At 35.8% G+C, this 19,583-nt stretch overlaps 1 protein-coding gene across 1 annotated transcript; it reads left to right on the top strand.

Moving 5' to 3' along the window:
• LOC129254998 (dCTP pyrophosphatase 1-like) lies at positions 1–16,883 on the top strand. Its single transcript, XM_064095898.1, has 5 exons — positions 1–21; positions 1,905–2,030; positions 4,106–4,137; positions 6,138–6,172; positions 12,184–16,883. The coding sequence occupies exons 1-5, from the start codon at positions 1–3 to the stop codon at positions 12,399–12,401; spliced, it is 432 nt and encodes a 143-aa protein (XP_063951968.1). The 3' UTR covers positions 12,402–16,883.
• Positions 16,884–19,583: the final 2,700 nt, after the last annotated feature.

Below are 19,583 nucleotides of genomic sequence, written 5' to 3'. Positions count from 1 at the left end.
ATGCCGCTACAGGCCGTAACGGTAGGCCTATTATGTACTTTGTGAATGGGAACATAATTTTAACAGAATTTGGCTTTGCTTGACTAAATGGTGTTGCATGTATGAGTGAAATATCGTCTGAAAATATGATTTTGTAACCAAATAGATCATTTGTTATGTTATTTAGGTGATAAATGCTATATTTAAATTTCAAAATGGCTGCAATATGTTTCTTTGTGGAAATTATCTTTCCCCATTCAAATTTTACATATTGTAGCATTGTATATTTGTCTTGTATTATTTTGTACTTCTTGTTATGAACAAAATACTGGCAATTGCCAGTGAAGTTCTAATAAATTCAATTCAATTCAATTCAATTCAATTCCATTCAATTCATATTAAGATAAGGGACTATGGCGGCCATTTTTCATTTTTAAAAGGCTGCATTCATCACCTTTATGACACAAGCTATGATATATTTCGTTAGAAATCATTGGGTTTAGACAATACTTAACACTTACATCAAAATTAAGCCATTTTCATAATAAAAATTTTGTCAAAATTATCTGTCCCCAAATGTACATACTACTTTGGGCTATGGCAGCAATTTTGAATTTCAAAGTAAGGCCCATATTACCTTCTCAACCATTATGTGATGTATTTAGTCAGAAATCATGTTCAAGACCAAATTTTACCTATACATCACATAGTTACGTGCGTTTTTGGTTCTCATTCTGGTGATGATTAGTTTCCCTATACGCATGTTACAGAATTTTTAGGGGCTTGTGCGGCCGTTTTGAAAGTCAAAATACAGTATTTATCACCTATGGGAGAGGAAATGTTATATTTCATTAAAAAAATCACGTTTTCAAACAATATTTTCCTTATACAACAGAATTATATGGATTTCATAGTCAGGCAAATCCTAATTCTTTCAAAAGTATTTGTCCCCATTTACATTGTAGATAATACTGTAAGGGCCCATAGGGGCCATTTTGAATTTTTCAATGCAGCATTTATCTCATGCATGAAAAATGAAATGATATGTTTCGCCAGAAATCATGTGTTTAGACAATATTTCACTCGTATAGATTACAATTACATTCATTTTATTGTTTTTACTCTTGTGAAAATTAGTTTCTTCATTCGCTTTGTTCATAATACAGATAGGGCCTATGGCAGCCATTTTGAATGTCAACATGCAGCATAATTATCGAAGTTGCAAGGGAAATGATATGTTTCGTTAGAAATCCTTGTTGTCAGACAGTGTTACACCAATATTTCGCAGTTATTGGCATTTTAAAGTCAAACAAATTCAAAGGTTGTGAAAATTATTTGTCCCCTTTTATATATTGTACACAGTATAAGGGGTCTATGACAGCCATTTTGAATATCATAATACAGCATTTATCACATTAGATAGTATACAAATGACATAGTTTTGTTAATAGTCATGTTTTCAGACAGTAGTCCACTCGCAGGTCACAATCACATGCAATAATAGTGCTCTTGTTTGAAAAAATATTTCCCCATTCATATTCTACATAATAAAGTAATACAGGGGTTATGGCGGCCATTTTGAATATCAATTAAATAAATATTTTGTCAAATATCGCTTTTCCAATTGGTATTTCACTTCTGCACAACTACATGCATTTTATAGCCAATGTGTTGGCAATTTTATGATTTTCATGGGTAATTTGCATATTTTGGCGGCCATATTGGATTTTGCCAATTTGCGGAAAATGCTCAAGGTTACAAGAGTGGCATCATTCAGATTCGGAATCAGCACCCTCGAATTGACAAGAAACCATAAAAAAACATTGTATATCTAAAAAAACAAGGTTCGACCCCTTTTCTATGGGGCCTATCCTGGACTATAGGTCTACATTTTAAATCTCAGTAAGTGATGATCACCATTCCAGTATTTCTGTTTATGCATTTTGAAACTAGAGTACCCGGTGTTTTGTAAAACAGAAAAGGAAAAAGTTTCATGGAAATTGGAATTTACGAAGAACTCAGAATTTCACAGAACAAAGATTTCAGGACAGGTAAAGGTATTTGAATTAGGAAAAATAGAGTGAAATCTAGCTATGAAAATCAAATCGAAATACAATAAAACAAAACTAGATGCATAAGTGAAAACCCTGTCTGTCAATCATGTTAGCAGCATAATATTTTTCTAAGATTTTCACCATTCACAAAATATCTCATTTTGAACATTTCAATGAAAAACTCAGAATGTGATGTTTTGGCAAACCTCTAATAGGTATTATATAAATCAGAAAATTTGGGTATTTAAATGATGAAAATTACAAAAATCATAAAACTGATGCATGTAGTACTATGCTTTTAGGTGAGACTATTATGGTCCAGATAATGTAGGTGTACTGTAAGGTTTATTTTTTAGTTGGGGGTGGGGGCAAGGCTGCTTTTCTATATTTCAGAACAAAAAGAGACGAGAATTATAGCTCTACAGAGCAAAACAAATTTCCAAGTCAATGAGAGGGGAGGCCAATAGAAAGGCCGTCCATCCTCTTTATTGGCCTTGGATCAGTCAAACTCCTGGTTTTAGAGGATATGTATTGCGATTCAACGTGAAAATTTATCATGGTTGGAATTTAAAAAAACTGCATATTTCCGGATTTTCCCCCTTTTTGTGGTATAATTGATAAGCAGATTTTCAAGCATGAAACAAATTGATTTTTTAAAAGTTACAATTGGTTCATTAATTTTCTCCTCACTCAATTTATCTTCCAGGAGACTCTGCCTTGATATTCTATGACATATAGAAAAAAATTATTCTAGAAATCTTTCATTGTGATAGAGTGGGCTTTCTGTCAAAGTCAACACAAAGGCTTAAAACTCAACCATGATCGATGGCACATCAAATTTAACATTATTTCTTGGATGAATGTTTTTACATAGCCGCACATCTAGTACAATGATAAAGGGGTAACCCACTCGTTTATTTTCATTTGGTCCAATACCAATTCATCCAATTGCCAATTCGTCTACTATTTGGTCTACCATCAGTTCGTCCAATATCCACAAGGTCTAATTGCCATTTTGTCCACTCACCATATCGTCTAATAACCAGTTGGTCCAATAGTCATTTAGTCCATATACCATTTGGTCTAATAAGTGTTAATTGGGCAAAATGAATGAAAATGAAACGAATAATAGACCAACTGGTTATGGGATGAAATGGTCGTAGACGAACTGGTGATTAGACGAAGTGATGATTGGACCAAATGGTTGGTAAACAAAATGTTGATGTACGGGCTAAATGAAAGTAGACCTTGTGGTGAGTGGACGAGTTGGCAGTGGACAATTTACCACCCACCCATTAAAAGGGCCCCAGGAGGGACAGCATTTTTAATGAGGGTGGGAAACGCTGTCACACCGTAGCTCTTTTTCATGCTATTTTGCCTTTTGTGTTTTTAGAGTGTAGATATTGGGTAAATTATTAGACCATTAATAATGTTCTCTTGTTGGTTATTCACAAGATTCACAAGAATGAAAACATGTAATTACAGGCTAAAGTAAATGCAAATGAAAAATAAATTGAGTTTTAGTTCTTTCTTTTCTTGTTCTCCAAATCTAATCATGAATGCAAACGTGACAAAAACAAAACGTGACAAAAACAAATTTTACAGATCATTTTCAGAATATTGATACTGCAGGTACTGATTCAGCCAATGCAGAAACTTTGCAAAGGAGTATCAATTTTGAAAATATGCATTTTGTAGACTAAGAAATAAATGACTAAGTCATAGTTAGTTGTGGTACAAAACTATCCATTAAACTCTTTCCAATCCTCTACAAATTTATTGAAAATTTTCATTTTATCAGTCATAAGATTAATTTGAATATTTATAGCCATTATTTGTGTTGTTAGTATAAATTGATTATTTGAAATTGAAACGTCACACTTTGTTTAATATTTGTATAGATTTCTGATCACATTCATAAAACAAACTCAGATATATCTATATGAATGTCAACCATACTCTCAAGTGACTTTGATTTAGTTAAAATACGCTGATGTATTTTTTTGTTGTAATTTTAAATAAATCTGAAATTATTTTTTTCCTCATGCATTTTTTTATTTGAATTGTTGCAGGTTGGAGAAGTTGGAGAACTATCAGAAATTTTGTAAGTTTCATTTTTCTTTAGTAATAAAACTATTTGCTATTTTTTGTTCTTTATATCAGAATGTTTCTCTCCCACAGTTTCTTGTCTCTTCTGAACATTATAAAAATCTCTGACGTGCAAATTTTGGGTGTTATTTACCAGACATGAATACAGAAGTGAACTTTGGAGTATGTCTTTCTAAATAGTCATTTATATACAAATTTTTATTTTTGTCAGTACTGAATTTATGACCATATGAAATGCTGTGAAGGGAATGACTGAAAAATCCTGCCAGCAATATTTCTCATATTGTCATAGTATTGAGTGAAAAATAAGATTCAATTAATTTTGGCATAAAAATCCCATGCCGTGTCAATGCATTGTTACAAGTGTGATTGATCTGTTTTATTATTATCTGAAAAAAGCTATGTGAACGTAACATTCTAAACTAACACAAGGTATGTAGCTAGCTCGGGGGGCGGGGGGGCACTCACATATAATATTGGTGGTACAGGGACGTGCCGCTTTGATGACCCCCTTTTTTCAGACCAAATTTTCACTTCTGTAGATACTCTGAATGACAAAAGTTCCGTTCAGAAGCAGCCCCGCCCCGCTCGCAAGACCCCTGTTACAAAACACTGCCCAGTATATATTCAATTCCCAAGACCCTGTATCCAAAACCTTGTATCCTTGTTCCTTAGATCCTCATTTAAGGGTTTTGTGAGGCACACCCCCATCAAAATATAATTTGAGTGCCCCCCCCTTGCTAGCTATGGTACGGTTATTTTTATTTCAATAAATGTAATGTATGTATCTTTACCTACATGTTGTCGAGGTAAATGTAGTTTTATTACAAGACAATTGTCTTTGAGCTCGTACCATGAGTATCTTTGGATGATGTGTGTGTGTGTGCACTTCATATCTATACTGATTAATATTAATATGTCTCATTCTTTTACTCTTCATTTGCTTGTGTGTGTCCTTCCATGTTTTGACTGTACAATCACACTCCTAATCAACTTCATTATTAAGTGTTCTGCTGTATTTCTTTCCTTCATTCTTCATCTTTCCAGATATCACCCTATGGTACATCATGTTTATTTAGTTACACCGCATTTCTCTTTCCTCTGTTTACCATTTCATTCTTTCTTTAGTCTTTCTTTCTTTACTTCTCTCTTCATAAGATTCTTCCTCTAAAAATTCTGCAGATTAAAGATTATATTTCCGTCATTCTCAAGAATGTCTTTACTCACTTTGAAGATACAGTCAAGCAGTCAAGTTAAAATTGGAAGTTTACTCATCATGACTAAATCAAATACAACCTCATTTTAGCACCCTGGCATTGAGTCAGTAATGAAGCCATGTATTCAAATTCAAATACATTTTGGCATTCCTACCAAATTTGGCCTTTGCCCCTTAATTTCTTTCATTTCTTATCTACCTTTGTATTCCTGTGAAGTACTGAACTAGTATCTCTTGTTTGTTAGCCATTTTTTGTCAGTTTCTCCCAGTTTAGACTGTAAGAAATAATTGTACATCTATGCAGATATATTTCCTTGCCTGACATCTGCTTCGGAAAATGGCAATAATGTCATTGAAGCAACTCAATCACACTCATTAAAATTAGCCATTGAGCACTGTCTTAATTTAGAAATAAAAATGAATACTTTTGTTATGAATATAGTTTTATAATGATAAATCAAAGCCCTCTACCTTTTGTTTCCCATTTCTGTTTCCAAGAACTTGCCAAATTTTTATATGTGTGTTTCTTTAAAAAGTCCTTCGTTTAGTTTCATGTGTGTTTCTGCACAATTGAGCAAGTTTTACAAGTTTGTTTTGTCTGAAGGGGGCCTTTCAGACACTGCTCTCAATCAATATGGTGTGTTTGTTGAAGTGATAACCCTGCTTGGTAGTGTTTCCTCTCTGTTTACATGTAATATCCAAAGTTTGACTTCTCTGATGATTTTTGCTACTACTCAATGGTTTATTCTTAGCCCTTTCTTTTCTTTCATCTCACACAGTCAATGGAGAGGAGAGGTAAAGTCAGGAATTCGAGGTGAGTATATATCTGCCCCCCCCCACTCGATCCCCACCCCTGCCCTTATCCTATCATGAATAGTTAAATTTCATCAGGCCAAACTCCAAAGGTGAGGTGCATGCGTTCTGGGAAGTGCAGTTTTTTGGCGGGATTCATTTCTTTTTGAAGTTCCCTGGTATCTGATGTACATAGACCTAGATGTTTCATACTTGGGGTCACAAGATGTCAGTGCCTAAAAATATACCAATTTTCAATGAGTCTTTATGTAGGCCTACATTGTACTGTATGCTTACATAATATGCCTATTTCTTTACGTTCCAAATGATGTTCATTTTCTGCATTCTCAATTTGTTTGGGATGTGGGGGGGGGGGGGGTGGATTAAAATAATTGATTTGAATAAATATTTCTAGTAGTAAAATATGGTCCTGATAAACCTTGTTTGGTTTCTAATGTGACAATAAATGTTAGAGATACCTACAAGATGGTTGGGGTATAGGCCCTAATTGACCCAATTTTCTATTCCTAGTTCATCCCAAAGAGATATTGGCACTTCATCTGTTCACCCTTCCTTTTTCATGTCAGATCTCAGCCCTTTTCTTTCATTTCAATACATTTCATGGTTTGCGGGTGGGGTATATCATATGGTTCATTATTCTTGATCCTTATGACCTGTTGAAGTATACCATATTCCCTAATCTTTGTAACCCATGAACTATCTCTATCTCAAAGAGCAGAATTCATATTAATATATCTGATTAGGGATGATTATGAATTTCAAGTACCCTGCATTTTAACCCTCAGTAATTTAAAGTACTTTTATGATTAAGTTTTGATTCTCCAGTTATAGGCTATACATTAAATGTACAGAAGGTGTGGCTCAGTGGCAGAGGCGTCGATCCTGGGGGGGGGGGGGGGGCAGGGGGGCGATGGCCCCACCAATGAAAATATTGGAGGGGGGCAAACATATCGTTTTGCCCCCCCAATAATTCCGCATGTGCAAAAATAAAATAAGATTGTACTGTTACACCAAAATCAGCAAGCGAGATTGAGATACACAACTCATTCTTTATTTAAAATCGTGCTCAAAATGTCCGCTTTTCAGATTGGAATGTAAATAATTTTAGCTCGCGCTTCGCGCTCGCATCATTTCTGTAGCAAAAACCTATACTTTTCATGATTAAATAGGTGAATAGAATGTTTTCAGTTTTAAACCTCAAAAGAACTCCCGCTTTGATTTGCAATAATCTTTTGTTGAATTGGATATATATCTTGTTCTTTGTTAAAAACATCAATTGAACTGTCAATTTTTTCAGATCGAAATATCAAATTATTTCAGCTTGCGCTTTGCGCTCATATCTATTGTTGTTTTAGATACCCATCTTAATCATTGGTACCAAAAATGCTTAGAATATCAAGCTTTCAGGTCAGAATATAAAAAAAATTATTCGGCACTCACATTATCTGTGTAGTGAGATATGTATCCTCCTCATGAGTTACTACAAACACTCCTAAACAGGTACCTTTTTCCAGTTTTCAGGTCAGAATAGTAAAAAAATTCAGCTCGCGCTTCGCGCTCGCATTAATTTGTTGATTTGTTTGTCTGTGAGATTTGTGTCTCTACTCAGATATTGCCTACCTAGAGTTTGAATATAACATTTCCTCTCCCCGACGGAGTTATATTTTCCCCAAGGGATTATATTTTGCCCAAAGCGCGCAGCACTGAGGGAAAATATTCTCCCGAGGGAAAAATATAGCTTCGGAGGGGAGTTTAAATGTTATGTATTAAAAAGATAGACCAGGCAATATCTGTTTTATTATATAGTCTATGTGGATTCGCCATCAGAGATTGCATTTATTATCTGGCTCCAACCCGAAATTCTTGCTACAGCTCTGATCCATCTACGTCATAATATAATTTTTTTTGGAAAATACATAAAGCGCATTCTTCATGCAATCGACGCGTTAACATTAGCGCGTACATCAAATAAACTACCTGATTACACAACTTGTAAGCAGCGAGTGACGTCACCTTAGTGAATACAACGCTGCAATTGACAATACAACGCTGTTATATTCACTGAGGTGACGTCAAAACCTTGAATATAACAAATGCGATCCTCGCAGCTATGGTCATGTGATGGCGTATTGACCTATCACTGATTCGAATCTACATAACCTATGTAACATATATATATACATATACACTGACGAAGAGTGTGACTTTACCTTTCATTTTTGAGAGCTATGCTCCTTTTAAAATCTACGATTTTATTTTTACGGCATTTACTAAACCTTTTGTGATTATATATATATATATATACATATATATATATATATATATATAGGCCTATGTGTGTGTGTGTGTTTTGTGTGATCGAGCACCTTTAGAACGTTGATTCATGATTTTGCCCCCCCCCCCATCTGAAAAATGGATCGACGCCCCTGCTCAGTGGATAAGTCTACTGAATTTTAACCACAAGGCCCTGGGTTCATATCCCACCGGAGTAATCACATTTATTTGCCACTCCCCAAGTTATTCTTTGAATGCTTTGAACGGCTCCCTATCAGGGTAGGCATGGTAAAGCCAGGGTAATGCACCTCTCAGAAACATTGTATTAAGTGCTATATCGGGCAAAGGATTGATTTATAGACACAGAAACAGGATTTTTTTTACTAAACATTGGCTGGTTTGATGCCTGTTCTCATAATTCAGCCATTACATGTAGGTCTGTTACTCCATCAAGGGAAGTAAAAAAAAATCTTAGTCACAAATCCATGAAGTAAACTTTATTGTGAAAGAAAACACACTATTTTTGTGAATAAATGTGCACAACTGCAAACATAAAAATATTTGACCATGAAGACGCAGTATTTAAAAGTTAATAGAACCAGCATGAACAAAAACAATGCAAACAGTAAATTGAAAACCCCTTTAAAGACCCATCATGCCTGTAATAGGAATTATGTTTGACATGAACCATTAGGTGGTTTCAAACCGCCTCGATCACAAGAATCCCCGTTAAATTACGAGAACTTTTTTAGGCTGAAAAATACCCATTAATTATTCCTGCATTCACACCGCCCTGAAACATACCCTTCGGGATAAGTTCCTGAAGTTACGAGCATGCGCAGTATGGTCTGATAAGCAGCAAGGCGCGAAATTCAAAATCACTAGCCCAGCAGCAACCCATGCATGGCGCCGCACCCAACGACACGCTGGGCTAAAAGTTCCCGTAATTTGCTTTCAGACCGCCAAAATACCCACGACCTTGGAAAAATCCCCGCGAAAGTTCTCGTAATTTCGCCAAGTACCTACTATTTATCGGGTATTTTCTTTCGGGGATATTACGCGTAGTTTGCTTTCAGACCGCCAAAATACCTGGTATTTTCTGATCGGGGTAAATTTCCCGATCAGAGAATACCTGGAACTGGCGAACTTCGAGGCGGTCTGAAACCACCTATTGTGAGTTTGGTTTCATTTCACAGCATGTAGATCTGTCTGCCTTGGGTACAAAAATGTGATATAAACCTCTTCTTTTTTTTTTTTACTTTGAACCTGGGTAAAATGGTTCATTATCACTAGAGAAGTTCAGGCCCCTTTCATACTTGAGAATATAGTGGTATGTGAATAATGGGTGCTCCTGTGACTGTTATCCTACAGACTCACAGTAAATGCACACATTAAGCAAAACATATAAATGCAATCTTCAAGCCTTACCTTAATCTTAATCCTAATTCTTACTTGACCCTTGAGAAACCTATTTATCACAACCCTAATCCTCACCTTATATCTTCAGAGAAGAACAGATGTCACATTACTGAATACTCATAGCAGTGTGTTGTATCCACTTGGTTTAATTCACTGATTGTGTAATACTTAAATGGCTATAAAACCCACTGGCCCGTATTCCGAAGTCAGGTTTAACTTAAACTCAGGTTTAAAGTTGTGGTTTAAGTATGGATAGCCAATTGTTACATAAATCACTAACAGCAGAGATATCATATTTCAGCTCATTTTGCTCTCAAATCATTCATAATTGTCTAGGAAGTATAAATAGATGATTGTCTTCACCATCGATGAATCAGGAAAGAGCACAGTAAACATAAGAAACATACAACTTAATAAAAATTTTGACACTTATGGCTTCCCATAATTTTAGCACAGAGTTAGACCATGGTCAGAATACGGGCCACTGGGTCTACTCTCACTTTGGTCTAATTACTATTTGGTCCAACCTTCACTCAGTCTAGTTGTAATTTAGTCTTATGACTTATGTCCAGATTATTAATTTTCACTTTGTTTTATTTCACACTTTATTAAATGGAATTGACTAAGTTTTGCTAGTATTAATAATTGGAAACTGAGGAGGATGCAGAAAGATGTGTGCCTCAAGTCATTTTTGAAATTCTAAATCACAGTCATCCTCCTGAAATATTATGCTTGTCTTTGATTTTCATGAATTGTATTTAGGCTGCTGTTCAGGTACACCATGAGTTCGAATCACAAGCATGAATCATATCTAAAAACATAAATATACCCTTTTTCCAATGCTGTTTCTCTGTCACTTCCAGACTAGCCAGTACACATCATAGTGCATCCTCATTCCTCACAGTATTCTGAATCCAAACCCTATCATGATCATACTCCTAACCCTATAGGCCTTCTTTAAATCAAAGCAAGATAAATTGTTTACAGAGTCAATGAGTCTCACATGTAGATTATAGACTAGACTTGAAATGTCTATCATGTTGCTTCATTGGTCCTTTTGAAATTCTTTGTTCAAATTTTATGAAAAAAAAGAAAGAAAAAGTTCCATCAACCCATAAACTCTATGAATTCCATATAATGACCCAAAATATTGGTGGAAATTGAGCCATGAAATGGAACATGTTTTTGTTTATCATTGTAGTTAGTATCAATATTGAAATAAAGAATGATTGTTGAATAATACAGTCAAATGTTTTGATAACAGACCAAATCAATTGTGTACCTGTAAATACATGTATTTACATAAAACCATAACCTTGACATATTTCCTCTACTTAGGGCCTATTTGGGTTAGTCATGATAAGTCATATCTGATTTGAAATCTTTATTTTCTCATATTGTTCTCTTCAGTTACAATCATTGCAAATAAGCTCTATTCAGGCATATATTTAGATGAGGCGAATATGTTTACTGCCTTAGAAATGAAGAAAGAAATGCAAATTTGTGGCAAATCTGCGAGTGGATTTGTCACTGTATTTACAAAAGATTGTGGTCATCATCTCTAATTCTGATTTGAAATTTTAATTTGATATAGAAAACAAAATTATTTGACTTAAAAGTTACTCTATTGAATACTGGAAACAAAAATCAAAACATTTTGATAATGAAGAAAGTTATTCAATTGTTGCATGAATCATGTTACATCATAATAGAAGGGTGGAAATACCAGAATAAAGATTATGTTCCAGTACCAGAATATTTGTTGTATGAGTCTTGAGTTTAATACTTATTTCCCATGTGCTTAATCATCCTTTTGATCAAGTTTGTTGTCATGAATAGTCAAAGACTGGTCTGAAATGAACAAAGCAGAGCATTATCACTGTCTACTGCATACACATTACCCAGAGGTGCCACAAGTTGAAGTTGAAACAAGATAGTCCCCATTGTACCTTGATTACCTCTCATTGTCTTGAAACTATACAGACTGGTCTGACCAGGATATAATTCACCTTGACAAAAACCTCAGTGATAATATCTTCATCTATCTCTCATTTTCCAACCAGAAATGCCACATTGGTTTGCCATCCACACTTAAAATGTCATCACTGTTTCTCATAATTACAGTGCTAAGAACTTTTCATTGGCTTGATTACTGACTGGTCTGAGAAAGGGAAAGGGGGGGGGGGGTACTCAACCATGGACAAGAACTTGGGTACGTCATCCACCTAATTTGCCCCACCAAGTTGTCTGTCATTGATTTTACAGCTACAGGCAATTCTCATTGTTTCTCTTGTTAATTTTTCATTCTCTCAAACACAGACTGGTCAGATGAAGACAAAGTCCACCTTGGACAAGAACTTAGTGATGTCCTCATCTATCTCATACGCCTTGCACAGAAGTGCCACATTGACTTACCAACTGCTGCGCTTGATAAGATAGCCCTTAATGCCCACAAGTATCCAGCGGCCGTGGTCAAAGGTTCCAGCAAGAAATATCTGAAGTACGACAGCTCCAAGAATGTTGAGGATAAGAGATGATAGAGTAATGCTGCTGTAGGTTCATGGTAATAAAGAGCTTTAGTTTTGGATGATGGATTCTTCTATGGTGATTGATAAGTATGCCTGTGCTGTCAGATCTTAAAGTGTTTCAGCCCTGCAAATAAATCGTCTTGTTTTTAGGACAGGACATAATCCCAGGGACATACTGAAAATGATCACATGACCAACACTCTATTGTCATGCTGTTGTTTTCAGGACAACGCTAATTCACTTCCCAAGCAGTAAACTGGTAAATTGATGAAACTTCAGAATTGTTCAGTCATCAATTAATTGTCATAAAACCATCTGTTGTCATGTGAAATGAAAGCTCCTTAATATCTTATTGAACATTTTTTTATATTCAAAAGTCACAATGATTCAGTGGAATGGCAGAAGTGTCACAGCAAGGATGAGGTTCCTGGTTTTAGAAACCATAATGAATGTCCTGGTGTCCTTTTGGTGTTATAACCTTCTTACGATGTCTTTCAGAGAGAACCTAGATCTTTCGATCCTTGTATTATTATTTCAATTTAAGAGCACATATATTCATTTTTAGCCTGCCTATTAGCAGTATGATAAAACATATCCCTAAAAACTGTATTTTATCTAGACCCCAGGACTCTCCTAACATAACTGAAGTTTGGGGTGTGCAGGTGGACCACTACACATGGTTTTCACCTAAAAAGCAAAGGTAGTGACGCTTCTCTACACAGGACCTCCATTTAACATCCTGTCTGAGGAATAACATGGGATAACATTTGTAGATTTAAAGGATAACTCATGTTGATGCTCCAGAATTTTATATGATATATGAGGTGAGGAACACTTTCAAAAAGATTCTCGGGTTACTACACAAGTAGTAATAATTTAAGTTTTATCTTCTTTAAATAACTGTCTCATTGTTTTGTTGTGAATTTTTAAAAACATATTTTGTTGCTTAAAAATGATGTTGACATGTGTGTTATAGTTTGTAAGAAAACTAAGAACAAATCTAATGCCCAACATTGCAATATACATTGGAAGCATTTGATAATATTGAAAACCATCTGAGCTATGGATGAAAATGCAACAAAATGATTGATTCCTGTAACAGCCATTTTGAATATTTCTCCTGAGAATGAAAATGACAAACCTCTTTATTTCATTCTCTTTATGTTATTTGTTCAGATATGTTTTTATCAATATAAAACTTAGTATGCATGACATGTATTTCATCTTGATTTTGAAAAGGCTTAAGGTGTTAATTTTATGTTCACAATTTTTATACGCCCGTCTAGACGGGACGTATTATGGTATCACACTCGGTGTCCGTTCGTCCGTCCGTCTGTCTGTCCATTAACTTTTCCTTGTAAACGCGATAACTTCAGTTTAACTTAACCTAGGCTCATATAATTTGGTATGTATAATACTAGCATAGATCCTAGGAAGCCTATCGATTTTGAGGTCAAAAGGTCAAAGGTCAAGGTCACAGTGACATGTTTTCATCTTACCCTTCTGCAGTCCTTGTAAGCGTGATAACTTCAGTTTAACTTATTCTAGGCTCATATAATTTGATGTGTATAATACTAGCATAGATCCAAGGAAGCATATTGATTTTGAGGTCCAAAGGTCAAGGTCACAGTGACATGTTTTCATCTTACCCTTCTGCAATCCTTGTAAATGCGATAAATTCAGTTTAACCTAACCTAGGCTCATATAATTTGGTATGTATAATACTGGCATGGATCCCAGGAAGCCAGGTCAAGGTCACACTGACATGTTTTCATCTTGCCCTTCTGCAGTCCTTGTAAATGCGATAACTTTAGTTTAAGTCAACCTAGGCTCATATAATTTGGTGTGTATGATACTTGCAGGGATCCCAAGAAGCCTATTGATTTTGAGGTCAATGGTCATGGTCACAGTGACATATTTTCATCTTACCCTACTGCAGTCCTTGTAAATGTGATAACTTCAGTTTAACTTTAACCTAGTCTCATATAATTTGGTGTGTATGATACTAGCATAGATCCCAGGAAACCTATTGATTTCGAGGTCAAAAGGTCAAAGGTCAAGATCACAGTGACATGTTTTTATCTTACCCTTCTGAAGTCCTTGTTAACGCGGTAACTTTAGGTTAACTTAACCTAGACGCATATAATTTGGTGTGTATAATACTAGCATTGATCCCAGCAATTCTATTGATTTTGATTGAGGTCAGAAGGTCAAAGGTGAAGTCGCAGCCTTCCACTTTTCTTGCTTGACCAATAACTCAATTTTCCGTGTTACAGGCGGGCGTATTTTGTGCTCGCCTTAGCGACACTCTTGTTTAACTTTGTCTCTTATTTATATTATTACTTACTCAATTTAAATTAGTAAATGTGTTGACTAATCTTGTTCTTTCCCTTTTTTATACCAAATCATTTCAAAGAATAAAAAACATTGGCCCAGATTTCAGTGTATTTACTTTTCTATGTGGTCCATTGGATTGGTGTCATGACTTATAAATCGGATGTTATATGCACTATCGTGGCATCTTCTCAAGCCAAAATGAGTACTGCAATAACTGACCCGCATTTCTGCTGGTTAAGTGTCAGTCATTCCTTCACAATTAGTGTCTTCAGGGCTCTCCTTTGGCATGGAATGATTTCGTTTAGAAGTGATGTGAGCCATGTGCCCCATTGCATAAAACTGTAGTAAACTCTGACATATCTGATAACTTTTATAGTGAGTAATGCCACAAATATCTGGCTCAGATTAGTTTATTGTGTTCCTGTTGATGGTATTGGTAACATATGCATGATATTAATGTGTATACCTTTGTTTAGTTCCATTTGATTTTCACTACAAGTTTATTCTTTAATATTATGTATGGTATGCCATTTCTCTCAGTACTTAATCCATTTTGCATAAAATGACAACTCAGCTTAAGTATGATATTGAATTATGTTAATGATGATAATGATTAGTGTGATGTGTATGGATATGACAGAGTAGATGACTGCGACTACTTCTACTACCACCACCATTTCTATTTTTCTACTTTTACCATTGCTACAGCTACTGCTGCTGCTACTACTACTGCTACTACTACATCTACTACTACTACTACTACTACTACTACATCTACTACTACTACTACTACTACTTCTACTTCTTCATCTTCTTTCTTCTTCATCTTCTCCTTCTTTTTCTTCTTATTCTTCTTCTCCTCTTCTCCTTCTCCTTCTTCTTCTTCCTTTTCCTCTTCCTCTACTACTACTACTTCTACTACTACTACTACTACTACTACTACTACTACTACTACTACTACTACTACTACTACTGCTACTAATACTGCTACTACTACTTCTACTACTACTACTACTACTACTACTACTACTACTACTACTACTACTACTACTACTACTACTACTACTACTACTACTGCTACTACTACTTCTACTACTACTACTACTACTACTACTACTACGTATACTACTACTACTATTACTACTACTACTACTACTACTACTACGTATACTACTACGTATACTACTACTACTACTACTACTACTACTATAACTACTACTACTACTACTAATGCTACTACTACTACGACTACTACTACTACTACGACTACTACGACTACTACTACTACTACCACTACTACCACTACTACTACTATAACTACTACTACTACTACTAATGCTACTACTACTACTACTACGACTTCTACTACTACTACTACTTCTTCCTCTCCTCCTCTTCTTCTTATTCTTATTCTCCTTTTATGATAATATTAATATTTCAGATGTTTTTTCAGGTTCATTTCTCCCTCTGATTATTACCCAAGTCTTGAAATGCTCAAGCAATGAAATCTTAAATGATTTTTTTACACATTGTATTTCACATTAATTGAATGATTCATGAATGCTTTTGAAATATACTTATATTTTGGTTACATGACATGGTGACTCTAGTATGATTTGTTTTATTGTTTGTTATTTTGTGTGCAAACATTACGAGATGCTCAAAATATATGCAATCTAACTTCATACCAGATGGCCTGTCACACACTTCCTTTGAGTAAACAATTTTCGCCATCCGGCGTTTGGTGGTAACGTTCAATTTACATGTGTGTTGAATCGACACACTGGGGTAGCACTATGCTTCTTAACCCTAATTCTCCCGGGGGGGGGGCCATAATGGCCCCCCCTCGACAATTTTCGCGATATATCCGCTGCGCAAATTTTTTTTACCTCGCCGCTCACTGACTTTTTACTTTCAAGTCTCGCGCAAATTTTGAGACCAAATTTGTGACGCCCGGATACGCGGTTACGACATTACGCAACATTATGTAAGTGCATGTCAGACCCAAAATTGCTCATAAACGTGATTTCATGTACAAATCCAATGCAAATTGTGTATTTAGCCAAAATTCATAAATGTATCATTATTTCTACTTTTACTGATTGAATTTAATTAATTTTGCCTTGCTTATGATCAGAATTAAGTCTGGAACGATTTCCATTGAAAAAACAATAAAAAACAAAAAGTAAAAAAAACAAGGAAATACATAAGAAATTCATAAAACAATAAAATACATAGGAAATTGATTTCCAAACCGAAGTTTTTTTTTAATTGCGATTGTTAAGAATGCTACAAAGAATATTTTAACCAAAAATTAGCATTCTAGGAGCTTTATTTAGTGAATTAGAGCAAAAAGTATGATTTATGCATAAATTAGCATAATTAATTCATATAAAATAAAATCCCATTATTTTGGAAAATTTTACCATACAGCCTTGTAGATTACATCGCACACAACCAGCATGCAAATTTTTGCGTCGCTCGAGCGATCAGCGGCCAAGATCTTAAGGGGGGGGGGCCATAATGGCCCCCCCCCCCGGGAATGACAAGAATCAAAATACCCCGGGTGATTGAGGGTTAAGGGCAGGGCCCCTACAAAAATAATTTGAAGTAGAGAAAAACAGATTGATCATAATACTGAAATTTCATAAAAGTTGGATGTGAGATAAGAAAGTTATGACATTTCAAAGTTCGCATAATAAAAAAAAAGTCATGTCTTTAACTCTCTCATTTGCTTATCATGGTACCTTAGAGTTGTGTTAAGATACTCTAGAAGCAGAACTTAAAGGCTTCTTGTTACACTTCTGATTTTAATGAAACTTCAGCTTGTTTGATTTTTCTCTATCCATACACATTAACTCTTGTTGTGTTGGACTTGACCTTTAAACCAGCTGAAGAAGATAGGTGTAACCACTCATGTTGATAATCGAATGGTATCGACAGACGGTAGTTTGTGACAGGAATTCATGATAAGTACTTCATAATTCATGCATTGTTTGTTATACAGGTTAGAAGTCACAAATGAATTAATTATGAAGAGGAGGAACTGATCGAGGAGTAAGTAGTGTGATGTGGAGTACAAACATGAACATGACGAGCTTGGAAGCATTGCAACCGGTTCCATACTCATGATACATATCAAAGCTAGTTATTGCATTTATTTATCTATCTATTTCAGTTTTATTTACGCAGGGTAGCCCTTTCAGTTATAGAATTGATTTACAAAGAGGCCCTGCAACGATAGAAAGTACATATACATATTTTACAATGGACATATGAATAAGATAAATCATACAATGAAAATGTAAACCATTTCGATTCAGAATCGAATTTCCTGGTGTTACTTCGACATAAGGTCGAATTCATGAAGAGTAGCAATTCCTTCATTCTAGCCCTCAGCTAGGCTTTTTTTTACTGTATCATCAGTAAGACTTTTGCTTGAATCGTACCCCCCCCCCCCAAAAAAAAAGGACCACAAAGAGGATCAAGGAGAGGGGGAGATAACACGGGGGTGGAAGAAAGGACATGAGAAAAGAGAATATATGTGTGGGAAGGGGGGGGGGGGGGGCGTCGGCATGAATAGAATTGCATTGAGTGAAAGGGGACAGGAGTTGAATGGGTATATATCATGAAGTGTTTGTACATCCATGCACATGTTACAAGATATGATGTATCTTTATCTTTGAGGATAAAGACAGCTAAGAAAAAGTGAAATAACGAAGAGAAAATTGGTTCAGGGAGAGAAAACCAGATCACTATTGAGGGAGGTAAAAAAAAAAATCGGAAAACATTATCACCAGAAAGAATGTTCTAATAATGACGAGCGCCGAGAAGTCGTGTGGAATTATAATTTGAAAGAAAGGGGAAAAGAGAAACGTCACAAGTAATTGTATGAGAATGGTAGAATTCCATTTTGCTATGCCAGATTATTCAAGGTCAAGTTTGATTTTTGTTGAAGGGACATGCAGATTCGATGCGTAATGATAACCCGTCCTTCGGTGAGAATTCCTGAAGTTCAAAATTAATTTCGTCAAACTTGGATATCAATTCGCCCGAGGAAACTCGACTCATAAATCAAAGGGAATTGTATTTCAAGAACATGACTTATATTACCAATATTGAGACGTGATTTATGGACAAATAACGCCCTTTGTACGACGAAGGCAGCATCTCATCAACCATCGTATGGAACATCGTCATCATGATCACAACCACCATCGATCACATCCAACCACCGCCATCACCATCATAACCACCACCGCTATCGAACATCATCATGACTATCATAATCATCGCCACCAACACACTGCCATCATGCATCACCACCGCGACGCGACACGGTCACCATGAACCGCCGCAGAACCGGGGAGGGGGACTGCCCCACTTTTTTAAAATCAACCCCCCACTTTCAAAACCGTTCAGCGTACCCTTATCACAAGCACCAACACCCATCACAACTATATCCCATCACCATCACAACCACCTCCCACTATCAACACGGTCACAACCAACATCCCCGGCCAACATCCCACCATCACTATGAGCACATCCACCACTCCCATCACCGTCAATTGCACGACACGACATTCGATCTGGCGTCATTATTCCAATGGAAAGAAAATCCAAGCCGGAATCCAAGTTATGATTTAATCAAATGCCGAATGAACAGATGTCACAGGAACGAATGTTTAGTAGCCTTTTAGTCCCATCTCATCACCGCTTTCCTCCTCATCGCCACCACGAAACACCAAAATCATTCACACATCTGACCCGACCCCCTCCCCATAACCTACAATGATGTAGGGATAGGACTTTTTCATCCTTGTCTGGTTTATTTCCAATTCGTCCAGTTAC

Source organism: Lytechinus pictus, chromosome 2 (assembly GCF_037042905.1).
Source record: "Lytechinus pictus isolate F3 Inbred chromosome 2, Lp3.0, whole genome shotgun sequence".
Lineage (NCBI taxonomy): Eukaryota > Metazoa > Echinodermata > Echinoidea > Temnopleuroida > Toxopneustidae > Lytechinus > Lytechinus pictus.
The sequence above is the reverse complement of the archived record's forward strand: the minus strand, read 5'-3'. Positions and strand labels throughout refer to the sequence as shown.